The sequence below is a fragment of the Myotis myotis genome, unplaced genomic scaffold, assembly GCF_014108235.1.
Source record: "Myotis myotis isolate mMyoMyo1 unplaced genomic scaffold, mMyoMyo1.p scaffold_m19_p_4, whole genome shotgun sequence".
NCBI classification, from domain to species: domain Eukaryota; kingdom Metazoa; phylum Chordata; class Mammalia; order Chiroptera; family Vespertilionidae; genus Myotis; species Myotis myotis.
In genome coordinates, this window is record NW_023416346.1 from 3,795,524 (window position 1) to 3,812,204 (window position 16,681).

General features: G+C 41.2%; 1 protein-coding gene across 1 annotated transcript in view; it reads right to left on the reverse strand.

The window, feature by feature from the left end:
* Positions 1-7,504: 7,504 nt before the first annotated feature.
* The window catches only part of MAOB (monoamine oxidase B), a 63,139-nt gene continuing 53,962 nt past the window's right edge, over positions 7,505-16,681 (reverse strand). The window contains exons 10-15 of the mRNA XM_036306068.1: positions 15,301-15,354; positions 14,247-14,304; positions 13,368-13,465; positions 10,084-10,195; positions 9,463-9,525; positions 7,505-7,986 (exon numbers count right to left, since the gene is read on the reverse strand). Of these exons, the coding sequence (XP_036161961.1) occupies positions 7,834-7,986; positions 9,463-9,525; positions 10,084-10,195; positions 13,368-13,465; positions 14,247-14,304; positions 15,301-15,354 (538 nt within the window). The 3' untranslated portion in view covers positions 7,505-7,833. The remainder of the gene's footprint in view (positions 7,987-9,462; positions 9,526-10,083; positions 10,196-13,367; positions 13,466-14,246; positions 14,305-15,300; positions 15,355-16,681) is intronic.

Below are 16,681 nucleotides of genomic sequence, written 5' to 3' on the forward strand. Positions count from 1 at the left end.
ACAATAAATCCCATCTCCTCTACCACCACACACTTTAATAGAGCCTTTTTAAGTTTGTCTGCTAGATACAAAAAGATTGAAATCTGATCCCCAGAAGCAAATGTATTTGTCTTACATAAGCAAAAAAGGAGACTCTAAATTTGCATCTAGAGAACAGAAATTTCTATTCTCTAATCCAAATTCCTTGGCACCCTGTACATGAATGTTGTGCTCTTTTTTAAAAATATATATATATTTTATTGGTTTTTTACAAAGAGGAAGGGAGAGGGCTAGAGAGTTAGAAACATCGATGAGAGAGAAACATCGATCAGCTGCCTCCTGCACACTCCCACTGGGGATGTGCCCACAACCAAGGTACATGCCCCTGACCGGAATCGAACCTGGGACCTTTCAGTCCGCAGGCCGACGCTCTGTCCACTGAGCCAAACGGTTAGGGCTATGTTGTGCTCTTATATGAACCTTCTCAGGCTCCCCCTTTAGGAGTCGGAGCCTCAAAGTAAAGTATCCTATCAGACACTGGTTAATCCTTGACCTCCCAAAAGACTACCAGGAAACATGATCCAGGGAAGCTACTGCAATAAAGGGAACATCACATTGACCAAGTTTTAATAGTGGCTCAAACATTAGGAGAAATTAGCACAGGGTTTATAGGTTTATGAGGTTTCAACTTGGGCTGGGTGGTTTTTAAGATCGGTTTTGCGAGGCAGAAAACTGGTTGGGATTGGCAAAATCTATGCCATAGTAAATAGCTCGGGGTCTTGAAGTGAGTCTTGAGCAAGCAGTTAGTCTTGATAAATAATGAAGTTTTGTCAGTTCAAAGTTTTATATTCCGGAAGCAAGTATTTCCTGGTACATGTAGCCAAGTTATTTTGACTGGCTCCCATATTGTTTAGCTCAGGGATAGGAAAGTATGATGGCTTCAGTTCTTAGGCTCAGCACAGAGCTAAAAATACTTATTATTGCTGCATCCACATTTACATTAGTCAGTCCTAAGAATTTTCTTTAGAAACAGATGATTCTTTGTTGTCATGCTCCTTTCTAAAAGAGCATACATGTTAAGAGCTCAGGTTTCTGAAGTCAGTTAGACCTGGGTTTGAACCTTGGTCTTAAACATATGATGTCTCAACTGTTAAGTGGAGCCTGCAGTTGTCCTCAGCATTCAGTAGGATAATGCAGGCAAAGCTGTCAGTAACAATAAATGTTGGTCTTAAAAAGGATTCAAGATCAGTTTGTGGTCTACTATGACTCCTACTGCTAAAATACACCTTAAATTACTTCTCTCCTCTACTAATACCGTATATATTTGTTTAAATGATATTTCATGTCTCCCCAAATGATAGGCCCCACTGCAAAGGGGTTATATGTGTGTGGAGATTTGGAGGCCATAGCTCTCTGGATAAAGGTACAGGGTCTTTGGTAGCTGGAGCCCCCAAACTGCTCACTTCCAGTTACCCTTTATGCCATACAAATGAAATCCTGTTTGTTTCTGGGGAATCACTGCCTTAAGCCAGTATTTTTAGTGCACATGGAGATATTAGCAAATAAGGATCAAGGGTCGTTATTAATATTCTGCTCTTACTATAAAACATCACTTGTAGGAGAAAATTAAAATCTACTGTCATTTCCCTGAACAACAATTTCATACAGTGGCCGGTATCCTAATGGTAATGACATAGCTTCAAAGGTATCCAACCACAAATTCAGGTTTGCTACTCTTTAATTATTTTACTCCCATTGTAACATGTCCTCTAAAGAAGGAATGTAAATGAGCCAATTAGTAACCAGAGGTCAGTCTGGAAGGAGTAATTGACAGGACCAGTCCTCAGATCTCACCAGGGCTCCTTGGATTTAAATTGGAATCCAAGAGAGAAGCATTTATTCATTATTTATTTCACTCGATCATTTATGGCATGCCCAGTCTCAAGGGGAAGCTGGAGATCAGGGCGAAATACAAAATTAACAAATCAGTATTAACAAGCACAGAAAGAAAGAAATCCAGTCTCACTCTGGCTCACTTAAAGGGCTAGGACTGACACTGGGCACACCCAGGAAGGACACCCCTGGCTTCTCAAAGTTGGGCCAACTTTCTCCTCCATCCCCTGCACCCCTCCCACTCAGCCACCCATATAAATCTGTCCACAGTAGAAATTTCAGGTTAGGTAAAGAGAAGACAGTATTGGGAAAAGATGAAGATTGTTTAGCATTAGATGGGTGATTTCAAGCACTTGGCAGATAACATCCTTCATGAATCAATGTCTAGGAAAACTGGGTCTGTGTGGTCAGTCCCTGTGAGACAGAAAGGAGCCTATGCTTGTCTCAATTCTGTCTCCTAGGCCAGTGGTCGGCAAACTCATTAGTTAACAGAGCCAAATATCAACAGCACTTCTTCAAAATAGACTCGCCCAGGCCAAAAACCCACTTCTGCGCACGGGCCATGAAGTTTCAATCGCACTGTACGTGCGCGCCCGCACGTGGTATTTTGTGGAAGAGCCACACTCAAGGGGCCAAAGAGCCGCATGTGGCTCGCGAGCCACAGTTTGCCGACCACTGTCCTAGGGCATAGGCAATGCAATGTAGTTGGGTAGGCAGGGTGAGCAAAGGGTAACTATAGCCTAGGTCAGTGGTTCTCAACCTTCCTAATGCCGCGACCCCCAACCATAAAATTATTTTTGTTGCTACTTCATAACTGTAATTTTGCTACTGTAAACAGTATGTAATTATATATGTGTTTTCCGATGGTCTTAGGCGACCCCTATGAAAGGGTCGTTCGACCCCCAAAGGGGTGGCGACCCACAGGTTGAGAACCGCTGGCCTAGGTGGTCAGGGAATGTTCAGGGGGAAAGTTGGGTTAGCCATGCAAGAGTCCAGCCACCCTCAGTCTGGGTTTTCAGGGTGTTTCAGAGTATGGCAAAGGGTGACAGCAGGTCATCTGGATCCAGGACACTTTCAAGCTTAGGCAAGAAGGCCCCCCACCCAAGGAGCAGAGACTGGGCCTCTTCTGGAATTCCCAGGAGAATGCTGATGGCTACGGGGCACTGAGCCTTATCCTATCCCCCTCAGGCAGACCCATCTTTGTGAGAGGATGAGGGCTGAGATGCAGTCCGTGGCTATTAGTCTGCATGTCTATTAGGGCCCCTTAACTAAGCTGTTCTTACTACATCTCCCTATGTGGTAGGGATATAGTTGGAACCCAGGTGCTGTCAATCTCTTACCCTTTGCCCCCATAGCAACTAAATATGACTTTTCATACACCTGCCAAGACCTAGGCTCCTGAATCCACTGGACTAGTCTCCAGAGAACCTTGACTGAATCACCTGCCAACTTAACCTGGGATCCTGCTGGTTTGGTTCACTCACCTATCTGGGTTACCCTACCAAGGCATGTATATTGTATGATTGGCACTGTGAGCCTAGATCAGTGATGGCGAACCTATGACACGCGTGTCAGAGATGACACGCCAACTCATTTTTTGGGTTGATTTTTCTTTGTTAAATGGCATTTAAATATATAAAATAAATATCAAAAATATAAGTCTTTGTTTTACTATGGTTGCAAAGATCAAAAAATTTCTATAGGTGACACGGCACCAGAGTTAAGTTAGGGTTTTTCAAAATGCTGACACGCCGAGCTCAAAACGTTCGCCATCACTGGGCTAGATGGATAGTGGTGGGGGAACAGCCTCGCTGGACCCAGCCGACTCTCCATTCCTTGGCTTCCTAAAGAAGGAAATTCTGGGGTTGAGTGGCTAATGACAAAACATTCAAAGTCTCCAGGCTGACAACAGGAGAGCATGCCCAAGGCCAAGGAAATAGTACTGCCTGCAGGTACAAATCCCAAAGGAAGGTTAGCAGGCCACAGTCCACCTTGGGCTTAAAAATGAGTTATATTCAGCCAATATCTGTCCTTGACCTGTGGACTGGGGGCCTGAGCGTTCGGTAAAAATGGAGGTAGAGCAGGAGAAGAGAAGAGCAGGTAGAGAACAACATAGGACCAGAGAAGAGGTATGGGTTGTGGGGATGTGGGGTTTATGGCTCATGTCAGTTCTAACTCTCCTGAAACAGCTGGCGGTCTTCTTCCCACTGCTCCCACAAAACTGCGGAATTTTCTCCTTGGTTTTCTGTAACCTAGGTAAGATTCTTGTATTGAAAAGCTTTTGACAGCAGGTTAGGAAAAAGAAAATATAATACAATAAAATGGCCTAGAGGTAAGACAGATATGTCAAACTAAAGAGCAAAAGTTCAGTACCACTCAGCATTTTGCCTTCCAGGGAAATGGATTTTCAAGGAGAATAAACTGAATCAGAATGTGTATGGAAGAAATGATTCATGGTTGAGATATAAAGAAAGCTGGAAGAAGTCAAAGAGATCATAGGTAGAGGTCAGAGTCTGAAATGTCATGGTATATGATTTGTCAGTGGCTCATTGTGTAGTCTCAGCAGAAATGACAAGAACAATTACATCAGAAAGTAGAAGCCAAGGGTAAGTTCAGGGTCTAATTAGATCGATTATTTCTAATACAGGAGTTTGGCCTCTAGCATCCACAGACTAAAATGTCAGTAAGATCACTCTCTGGGAGAATTTTCAACTCAGATGAGTCTTCTTCAGTACCTAAAAATAAAACTTACAGGAAATAAACCACAACAACAAATCCATGACCACATTGCACCAACTCGTCTACACAGTCCCCTAGACTCCAGAGCATTCTAGAATATTCTAGAGAGTGTGTGTGTGTGTGTGTATACCACAACTTTTATCCATTGATCCCTTGATGAAAACTTACATTGTTCCCAGGTCTTAGCTATTATCAATAACTAGAGGCCTGGTGCTCGAAATTCATGCAGGGGTAGTGTACCTAGGCCTGGCCAGTGATCAGGGTCAATCGGGGCCTTCCTTCCCTGGCTGCCGGCTGCCCACCAGGCCTTCCTTTGTTCCACGCTGGCCCCTGGTGGTTGGCGCATGTCATAGTGAGCGATTGAACTCCTGGTCTCCTGGTCAAACTCCTGAGGGGACACTTTGCATATTAGCCTTCTATATATATAGACTAGTGGCCTTGTACATGAAATTCATGCACATTAAAAAGGGATTAATTAGAGGAACTATTTTAATATTGCTATTTGCCCTTTCTCTATAATAGAAGTGTCAGAGATGGAAGAAAATTAGTAAAATGTATATGAAAATCCTCCTCCTGTCAGAGTCTGGGGTGCACCACAGGACCCAGAGTCAGTCCCCGCCCACCCATGTGTGCCTCAAAGTTGCATGAAACCCAGACTCAGCCATCCCCACCCCCATTGGGCTAGATCCAGAGCTAGCTGGTCCCACCCTTGTCAAGCCCCACCAGGGGTGGTTGCAGCCTCAGGTCCCCTGGCCCAGTGCTGGGCGAGGGGCACAACCTGAGGTCCCCCATCAAGCCCTGTTAGGTGGGGGGCATGGCCTTAGGTCCCCCGGCCTGGCGCCAGGGTGGGGGGTGCTTCCTGAGGTCCCCTGTCAAGCCCCACGGGGGTGGGGGGGCGGGGCACAGCCTCAGGTCCCTGCTGATTGCTTGTTAAGGCTTGTTTCAGGAATTCAGCCTCCGCTGTGGGCGCAGCCATCTTGTGTTATGGAAACCCCCGCCTCCACTGTGGGCGCTTTCTTATTTGTGGCAGAGTGACAGTCAATTTGCATATTTCCTCTTTATTACATAGGATGCTGCCTTGAACATGGGGGTGCAGATATCTCTTCAACATGGTGCTTTTGTTTCTTTTGGATATATTTTCAGGAGTAGAATTGCTTAATCATATGGTTGTTCTATTTTTAATTTTTTGAGGAACTTCCATACTATTTTTTTGTAGTAGTTGCACCAAATACATCCTCCCCAACAGTGCACAAAGGTTCCCTTTTTTCCATATCTTTTTCAGCACTTGTTTTCTCCCATCTTTTGGATACTACCCATCCTATCAAGTTTGATACCTCATTGTGGTTTTGGTTTAATTAATGTATTAGAGTTAGTAATGTGACTACTTTAGGAAATTATTTTGGAGGGTAGCATGCTCAAGAAGACATCCTTATGTCAAGTTCATTAGATTTAAAAATATATTTTTATTGATTTCAGAGAGGAATGAGAGGGAGGGAGAGAGAGAGAGAGAGAGAGAGAGAGAGAGAGAGAGAGAGAGAGAGAGAGAGAGAGAGAGAGAGAGAGAGAGAGAGAGAGAGAAACAGAAATATCAGTGATGAGAAAGAATCATTGATTGACTGCCTCCTGAATGCCCCTTATTGGGGATTGAGCCCGCAACCTGGGCATGTGCTCTGATGGGGAATGGAACCATGGCCTCCTAATTCATAAGGTGACACTCAACCACTGAGTCAGGGCAAGTTAATTGCATTTTTAGACAGATTCAAAACACAAAATTTAAAAAGAAAGTCTTAGTGGGTTAATTTCCTCATTTTTGTCTCTAAAGTTCCTATAAATTCATGAATGTAAATGTCACTGTAAAATCAGAAACTCTATACTATGATTGATTAATTCTAGGACATTTCTTAAATTCCATTTATGTTAAGATTACTAAGCTTCATTTTCTAAGGGAGAGTGAAAGAATGGTCACGTATGGATTTAAAATATATCCTGATAAAAGCTGACTTTGGAAGTCAAGAGATATGAGTCCTTTGAAATAATATCATTTGAGGAGTAGTTCAAATAGAATCTAATGAACTGTGAAACTATAGTTTTAAATTAATAAGTGTACCTGGTAAAAAGCTTTGCACTGGTAAGTAATATGAAAGGTCAAATGAAATATTCTAATTATCTTCATAGTTAAAGCATCTTGCTTATTAATATGTCATTTATTTTGACAGTTCCTTTTTTGGGGGGGGGGGATGAAAGCAAGGAACTGTGTTTTTTAGCATCCGTGTCATATCACTATAAATCATTTACCAAGTGCTCACACACATACCATCCATGATGGATCACACAATCAAAATGCATCCATCATTTGGGCTTCAAGAAATTTTTGGCTAAATATGTTAAAGCCACAATTATATGCTGAATATTGTCTTATGATTTAATCTGTCAAAACCTCAAAAAAGTCATTACTCAAAGAGAAAAAAAAAACAATAGACATTTGGTGAATCAATTTTATTGCATAACAATAGTAGGGGTAGTATAGTAGTAGTGGTACATAACAACTTAGTACAAAGTAAACCCATTCAAGAAGGTGTCATCAGCAACCATGGCAGGGAGTAGAGGAGGGTTATTGGGGGCATACATCCAAGGAGGTGGGAAAAGCAATGGACCTGCGTTCTAGTCTCCAAAACATCAGGGTCTTATTTCAGACCTTGGATAATTATATTCCACCTCCCTCAGCTTTAGTTGGCTCAAGTCTAAAATAGAAAGTGAGGACTAGATGGTCTCCTAGGCCTACCACCTATAACAATACAGGATTCTAAGGACAAATGCAGAGAACTTGAAAGATGGGAATGGTACAGTTAAGAGGAAGGAGAAGCACAAAGCCACAGAGGTAGGGAAAAGCTAATTTTTTTTTTTTTTTTTTTTTTTTTGTGCATGGGCAATGTGTGTTGTGGGGCAACAAGGACCTTAAACAAGACTGGTTAACTACTGTGATGTTTCTGGGGGCAATAAATTTGTAAAAGGGCAAGACAGAGTGCTAAGCCTAGCAGGGGACAATACGCAGGGACCAAATAGAGGAGGAGATACTGTTTCCTATGGTCTGTAGTCTGACTTGTGTTGCTCCTCGCCTCACACTAGAGTCTGTATGTCTTCATGAAACTTTATTTCAACCCCATCCCCAAACCCATACACCAAGTAAAGTATGAAGAAGATATGGTTACAGATGCCTCCTCTTTAGAGCCGCACAAGTAGCCCCCTTTTATGGGCCAGGAAGCCAAGAGCAGTTGCTGACAAGATGGTAGTCAATCCAATCAGCCTCAGCAGGCCTGGCACGGAGGGCAAATGTCTCTCCAAGAAGGTCGTGTGAATGGGCTGCACAGGAACATCCTGGGTGCAGAGAACATTTGGTGTCAGTACAGGGCTTGTGCACTTCACTCCAGAAAGTCTGCATTTCCTCCAGTTCTCTGAACATGACTCACTCTTACCAACCTCTAGACCAGCGGTTCTCAACCTTCTAGCCCTTTAAATACAGTTCCTCATGTTGTGACCCAACCATAAAATTATTTTCGTTGCTACTTCATCACTGTCATGTTGCTACTGTTATGACTCGTCATGTAAATATCTGATATGCAGGATGGTCTTAGGTGACCCCTGTGAAAGGGTCGTTCGACCGCCAAAGGGGTCGCAACCCACAGGTTGAGAACCGCTGCTCTAGACTGTTAAACATAACATTCCCTCTGGTCATAACACTCATCTCCATCCCCCATTTGGCCCTTTCCTTAACTAATTCTGACTCATCCTTCAAGTCTCAGTTTATACCTCACTTCCTCAAGGAGCCCTTCCTGTGTCCCCAGGCTTTTAACGTTCTCAGCATGTCATCTTCATCACAATTGTGCTTTCTGGTTGTCATCTGTTCTCTCAACCACATGTTGAGCTCCATGAAAACACTGCTGTAGCCTTTTCACAACAGCTGGTGCAGAGTTGGTGCACCATAAATACTTGTTGAATTGAATAAATGTATGGTCCACTCAGCCCTCAATCCCATATGTGACCGGCAGTAAGAGAATAACTTGGACTGGTAGGGCTATTCGTTTTGACTTCATACTTAATAGAGGAATAACTTTGACCTTTTTGACCTTTGTCCTCTACAATGCATTTCATTCTATCTTGTATGTGTCCTTCCAATCAGGAAGACTTCCTGGGGTTTTATTATGAAAATAATAATGTATATATGAAAAAATAATTTTTTAAATCTAAATCTGCTCCATTTTACTCATCCCTTTGCCCCATGGATGGGGGATACTGCTATATCTTCCTTTCATTTTCTACCTCCTGTTGAGAATCACCAGATTAGAGATTTATTCAACAGGCATATGTTCAGTCTAGAACTCTCAGACCAAAAAAAAATATTTTTCCTAATAATATGTAGTGAATGTGGCAGCTACAAATTTATAAAAGTTCTAAATCTCTCACCTTTGACCTAGCCCATGCCATTAAACATTCATGGGTTGAAACACTTAGGGAAAGGTATGTGAATATATACAAATGTATTCTTTTTGAAAATAATTGTTTTTATTATTTTATTATTTTTTAATATTTATTTTTATTGATTTCAGAGAGGAAGGGAGAGGGAGAGAGAGATTGAAACATCAATGATGAGAGAGAATCATTGATGGACTGCCTCCTGCACGCCCCCTACTGGGGACTGAGCCCACCACCCTGGCATGTGCCCTTGACTGGAATCAAACCTGGGACTCTTCAGTCCATAGGCCCACGCTCTATCCACTGAGCCAAACAGGCTAGGGCGAGAATAATTGTTTTAAAGAACAGAGATTTGAATTCATGAAATAAAATATAACCTACCACAAATTCTGGTTCAGACTGCCAGATTTCATCCTCTGGAATCTTCCTCATGGCATGCAGGATCTGAAAAGAACGAATATCCTGGTGAATAACAAAAGTAACACCATCTTTCTCCAAATCTGCTCTTTAAATAAAGGACTAAGTCTCAAGATATCTATAAAAAATACCAGAGTAACAGCTAACATAGTCCACTGAACCTTTAAAAGGTCCCAAAAAGCCTTTCATTGATGGCATAAGAGGCTCCAATCATCAGGCTCATCATAAATTGTATATGTGAACATGACTTAATAGGCATGAGATCACAGGAATTGTCAGGAAATATAAAAATGAATTCTGAGTCCTAATAGAAACATGTTTGGTGCTATAATATTAGTCCTAGGTTATTTCTCAATGAGAGCCATAGTGATCTTTTGTCCAGTGCACTCTTTTATCTTGGCTGACATGATAGATATTTTCATTGTTACTTTTGGGTTAAAGTGTTCACTTCAACTGAGACTATTGTTCAAATTGTGTTTCGTGTGTCTACTGGAAAGTTGGCCTCCAAGATCTCAGACATCTTTAACCTACTTATCAGGCCCATGAGTTACCTCCTTCCCCACAACCCATGACTCCAGGCCCTACCTCTCGGGCTGCTCTCTCGCCAGCCTCCACAGCCCCCTCCATGTAACCACTCCAGTGTGTAGCAGTCTCGGTGCCTGCAAAATAAATCCTGCCCACCGGCTGGCGGAGTACCCTTGAAACAAAAGCAAAGAGGTAAAAGTGGTCAGTATCAGAGAACCAAAGAACCTTCCCATAATGACCAAGGCTGGTTGGTATCTTCAGATTCTATACATCAGTAAGTAGTACATTGTGAATTTTGGCAAAATGCTCACAGGTTCCTCTAGCTCTTGCATGATTCTTGTCACAAAGTCCACTCCTGTACCAAGAGCTTACAAGTAAAGGGACTAACATCAATGGAGCATGTATTTCCTTCACCTACATGAAGTCATGTGTAGCTCCTTCTGTGGCTCACTAACTCTTTATAAGCTGACACATGCCCCAGTTCCTTACCTGGCTATTTCACCAATGAACTTGGGAAATCACTACTCTGGCTTCCCCATCTCTTCAAGGACACACTATGATGATATTTCTAAGACCTTTTCCATCAGTAACATGTAACAATATCTGTGAGTCCGAAACTACCATTCATGAGCACTCTTCTCTACCATCATTGACTTTTATTGCTTTACATTACAAACCTTAACAAATTTAGATGCCCAGCACTCTTCTAAGTGCATTAGCCCTTTTCACAACCCTATGAGGTTGGTCCTATTTTTATCCCCATTTTGCAGATGACAATATAGAGGTACAGAGACTGTAGTGGACATTGTGAGGTACTGCCCAGACCCCCTATCAAGAATGAAGGGCTTATTTTTAGCTGCTGGAAGTATTGCCAGAAGATGACCTTCTGATAGTAGTCCTCTTTGGAGATTGCCTCAGCTGAAGAAAATTGTCTTGCTCAAGGTCATGCCTCCTTCCAGCAGCAGTTGCATTCCATGACTGATTATCATGGGGAATAAAGACTCTTGGAACAACTCTTAAGGGCCATCCCTAGCTCCAGAGCTCCCTGTGGGGACAGCTGAGGCCTTCATTGGAACTGTATCACAGGCCAACTTCTCCCTCTGCCCACTCCTGTTTCCTTCCTCTCTCACAGGTGTTGATACCAAATGCTGTCCCTAGCACATATCCTGTATGCTCTTTGTTTCAGAGTCTGCTTCCTAACTGCTGGTTAGTCTGCTTCCTAACCAGCACCAAAGACAAAGTAATTTTTTCTAGGTCACAACTAGTACGTGGGAGGTGGTATCTGACTGACCCTAGAGCACACAATCTTAACCACTTGTTTATATTCCCTTCCTTACTGAATTATGTCTTTAATCATTTCAATCAACTCTATGACATAGTGACTATTATCATTATCCCATTTTACACATGAATAAACTGAATATTGGAGAAATGTGTAGTGACTTGTCAAGAGCCACACTGTTAGCAAATAGCAGACTAACAAACAACAAAGACCTTGCTATCTGGCAGGCTTAGTTAACAAGTCACTATTGTTTTTTAAAATATATTTTTATTAGTTTCAGAGAGGAAGGGAGAGGGAGAGATAGAAACATCAATGATGAGAGAGAATCACTGATTGGCTGCCTCCTGCATGCCCCCTACTGCAACACAGGCATATGCCCTGACCAGGAATTGAACTGTGACCTCTTGGTTCATAGGTCAATGCTCAACCACTAAGCCATGCCGGTTGGGCAAGGTCCCTGTTTTTATCCCCTATGTTTTGCTTAATATGTCCAAAGCTAACACACATACAGTCATATATTGTGCACATCATAACACACTGTATACTACCAGGCCTTTTATCAGAAAACTAAACAGGCTGGCTTCATATAATACATTCAGGAATGCAATATCACCCAGAGCCTAGCCATGCAGAACCCTCCCCGCCCCCCGACATTCCATGAACTTGTAGGATTTCAAGCATTTGCTCATACAGTTCCTTCTGCCTAGAGTGCATTTCCCAATAGCCTTTCTCTGCCTTCTACAATCCTCAAATGAGGTGGGTATTATGAAGCCATTTTTATTTCTATAGGTAAGGCTAGAGTATCACTCCCTAGGTATCCATGGTATTTGTATACTCCTCTACTAGAGTACTTACCATAGTAATTAGTGTCATTACCATAGCATTAGAGCAATGGTTGATGTTCTCTTTGATCCCCATTCCCACCCCAGCCCCCAACACCATCAGCTCCTTCACAGCAGAGAGGGCTTTTCTTGGTATCAAAGTTTTTAGCATAAGGCTTGGAAAATGATTGGCACTTAGCCACTAAATGCTGAATGAACCTATTGCTATTGACATATTTTACACTCACCATATCAAAAAATTAACTTGTTGACCCAGTAACTAATCAGGTGTTCTCATAGATGATATTTGTTATCTTCAGAAAGATGATGAAAGGGCTAACCAAAATCATTATATACCTTCTCACAGGTATAGATTTTAATATTTCTTTGACTGGTTTTCATGAAGAGATCGATTAGTCATTTACATTTATTCACACTCTCTTTTAATTATACACTTTCAACGGCCTTTTAATCACTACTCTACATTTCCTATTTTGTTTAGATTGAGCTCGGCATTAAATTACTGCTTGGTTAAATATTACTCTCATATTCATAATAATTACTGCTATATCATTAATTCACACTTTGTTATCATCAAATACAATTAACTAAACTCCAATGAGTCATATTTGGATACAAAGCACTGTGAATGCTAATAATCATTGAATTATGCATTTTGTTTGTTTGGGTAAATTGTGTGGTATATGAATTATATCGCAATAAAGATGCTAAAAAATAAAACTGATTATCAGTATACTGATTATTGTCTATTATATGCTATTTGTATTTTCTTTGAGGTTCAAAGAGGTGAAGTGACCTATCCAGTATGACAAAGTCGGTTATTGATAGAATCAGGAGTGGAGCCCAAGTCCCTTCACCTTCAGTCTTGAACTCATTTTGCTTTTATAATGTACTCATGTTGGCACTTGTACAGTTCCATTTGAGGAAATTTTACTGAGCTGTAAACTCAGTATAAAGGTACTTCTTCTTACAATATAAGTGAACCCTCTGATTATCTAAGTTCCTATTAGGATGCTGCAAACTTCTTTGGCTATATTGATTGGGGTTGTTTCTTCAAAGGACTTAAAGTGAAATGCAACCCCATGATGCAGAATTATGACTTCTTTCATGAGATTTACAATTTACGAACAAGATTATGGATTTGTAACATTCATAAGAAACAGAAGAGATACATGAACCTGTTTAGAATTTGGATTAAAATGAACACACTTTTACTCTACCTTCCATATTGAGTCATGATCCCCGGGGGGAAGTAGGTCGTGTAGCAGCCTCCTGAGTACTGATCCTCACACCAGTTCTTCTCTTCATAGTGCACCGGCTGCATGGCAGAGTGACAAAAGCTCAAAGAAAACTCAAGGGAATCCACTCCAGAGTAAACTAAACACATTCTAATAAGCTTCATATTAAAGAACCATCATATGTCTGAAGTAGAGCCTTATTATCCTGATGTTTTTTAGAGATATGTCTTTGGGCAGGTAAATATCCTTGGTAATAAAATAAGAAATTTTGACTTCAGAAAGTTTTCTCAGTTGGTTCATTCATATCTCAGGTACTGCTCATAAGCTGCAACTGTTTAGTTCCATTTTAAAATTGGTCTTAACTATTAATAAGTTTTAGTGCCTAATGGTTTCAAGACAAGTTTTAAAAAGGATTTTTGCTTCTGGAGTGGCTGGAGTAGTAAAAACAGGAAAACATGTCTGTCAAGGAAAAAAGATGATTGGACTCATGTTTTGAGCTTTGTTGAAGGAAGCTAGACAGACAAATTAATGTTTTCATGGGGTATAGGCAATTCTGTTGATGATACTCATTAACAACTATTGGTCTGAAAAATGTCTGATGGCCAGCCCTCTGCCCTTTCTGCATCTGAGGGTGACAAGCACCACATAAGCACCCTTCTCTGACTGTTTCCTGACAATCAGAAGGAATGGTGGACTTCATCTTCCACCTTTCCTTACTCCCAGGACATTCTTCTTTCTACACAATAGACAACAAAGCAAGCATAAAGCAGGGAAAACATGAGTTCTAGGGCCCTACTGATGAGCCTATCCCTGCTAGTCCCTTGAGGGACTCTTAGGGAAAGGGTTGAGAAGCAGCCTTACCTGTAAAGCTTCTTGGGATCCCAGAACTTTTGCATAGAGCTCACAAAGCTTATTCAACCTATGAGAGGAGGAGTGAGAGCAAAAGTGAAAATGAAGGAAGTGAAACAACATATGAAAGAGGCACCTATCCCCTCATTCAAAAAGACTCTGTGAGCCATTGCTTCCACTTGACATTTCATTTTAATTTTTCAAAACAAGGCACTTGGTTCTATTTCAAATGTCTTAAATCAATGAGGTCACAAATAGAAATAAAGTGAGGCATTGCCTGAGTCACTGGGGGCACACAATAATTTGTTCATTCATTAAAAATGTTGTGTTCCTCTTAAGTGTCATTCAATCTGCTAAGCGTTGGAGTTTCTGGGAGGATGCAGACGTGATTCTTACTCATCCCTTTCCCACTCCACTGCAAAGCAATAGGCAGAGCGGAAAGAGAAGGGAGCAAGAAAAGCTTTAAATTCTGCTTCTATCTCTTATGAACTGTAAGGTCTTGAGAAGGTTACTTAAGGTCTCAGAATTTAAGTTTTATCAATAAACTCACATGCTCTTTTCATTAATGATGTAAAACAATGTGATCCCAGAAGCAGCAGCACCCAGGAACTTGTTAGAAATGCATTCTCTCCAAGTAAATTTTTAGCTCCTGAGTTATATTCATTTTTGTATTCTCAGGTGATATGGGTATTATGTATTCTCCCTAACTTCTTTCATGGTATCTTATGTAAAATAAACTCAATAAATATTTATTTGAATACTTGATTCTTAAGTTATAAGCACTGTGCCCTTATACAAGATCCTTATAATTAACACAACAGATATGTAACATTGGAAACACGTATTTTCAGGCAGTATTTAAGCTAAAAAGTTAAGTAAAATGGAAAGGCAGTCAAGTAGACAGAAAAGAAGAGAGGGAGGCGAAAGGGAGGGAAGAGAGATGAAGGAAGAGAGAGGCAGATGAAGGAAGGAAGGAAGGAAGGAAGGAAGGAAGGAAGGAAGGAAGGAAGGAAGGAAGGAAGGAAGGAAGGAAAAGAGGGAAAAAGAGAAGCACGATTTTTCTTACCTTTCTTCTTTGGTAAGACGTGCCAGTTTTACGGTTTTGTGGGCAAGGATAAATCTAAAACATACAAACAAGCAAAAAAGGAGGAAATTAATTGCTGCTTTCATCTTGGCCTCATTTCTATAGCTACACATGTGCCTAGTGCACAAGTTAAAAGTAAAGCCAAAGAAACAAATTATACAGTAGTTATTTAATGTTTTGCTATTTACATGTTATATTCCAGACACTGAAATGCACCTTCCATTTTAGGGATTTGAAAGGCTAAGGATAGATGACTAGCTATAATTTCTGCCTATGGTAATACTATGGCTGACCCACTTCTCTCTACATAGCTGGTGGCTAACAGGAATGTCCAACGAAATCATGTCTAAGCCTTTCCAATTTCATCCACCCCATTGTCCTTTGGTTCTATCTACCCAATGGTGTCTCCCTAGTGGCCACCCTTCTACTAGTAGAATCTGCCTCCATTTGTAGCTGTATGATTGCTTTCCCCCTCGCAACTGTCTTTGATCTCCCTCCTCTGACCCTAGACTAGTGATGGCGAACCTATGACACGTGTGTCAGAGGTGACACGCGAACTCATTTTTTGGGTTGATTTTTCTTTGTTAAATGGCATTTAAATATATAAAATTAATATCAAAAATATAAGTCTTTGCTTTACTATGGTTGCAAATATCAAAAAATTTCTATAGGTGACACGGCACCAGAGTTAAGTTAGGGTTTTTCAAAATGCTGACACGCCGAGCTCAAAAGGTTCGCCGTCATTGCCCTACTCTCTGAAATAAACTCATACATATTCTAGGGCTCATAGTAATTTTGACTGTTCTAATTGACACCTCTCTGGAACAGGTTCTGTCCCCCAAGATATGCCCCCATCTGTGCTGGTCTTCCCTGCCAAGATGGGGACTGGGCTGGTCTTGGCTCCTCTCCAGTGGGACTTGGAAAACCTCATCATTCCACATAAATACCATTGATGTTCACATAATGGTAAAGTCTCCATAAGAAGCCCTCTTAATAAAAACCCTAAATCAGGTATTCATATCATGCTTTCACAAAAGATAGCTTATGGAAATATATCAAGTCACAGCTTTACATAAGAAGCAGAAAATTACTATAGCAAATTTTAAAATGTTGCTGGTGTTATAATTTCTTTTTTTAATTGTTTTATTGCTTAAAGTATTACAAAGGGTATTACATATGTGTCCCTTTTTTTCCCCCCGCCCTTGACAATCCCCTGGCCTCCCCTACCCCCCAGTGTCTTATGTCCATTGGTTATGCTTATATGCATGCATACAAGTCCTTCGGTTGATCTCTTACCTCCCTCCCTTCTGCCCCCCAACCCTCCCCGGCCTTCCCGCTGCAGTTTGACAATCTGTTTGAGGCA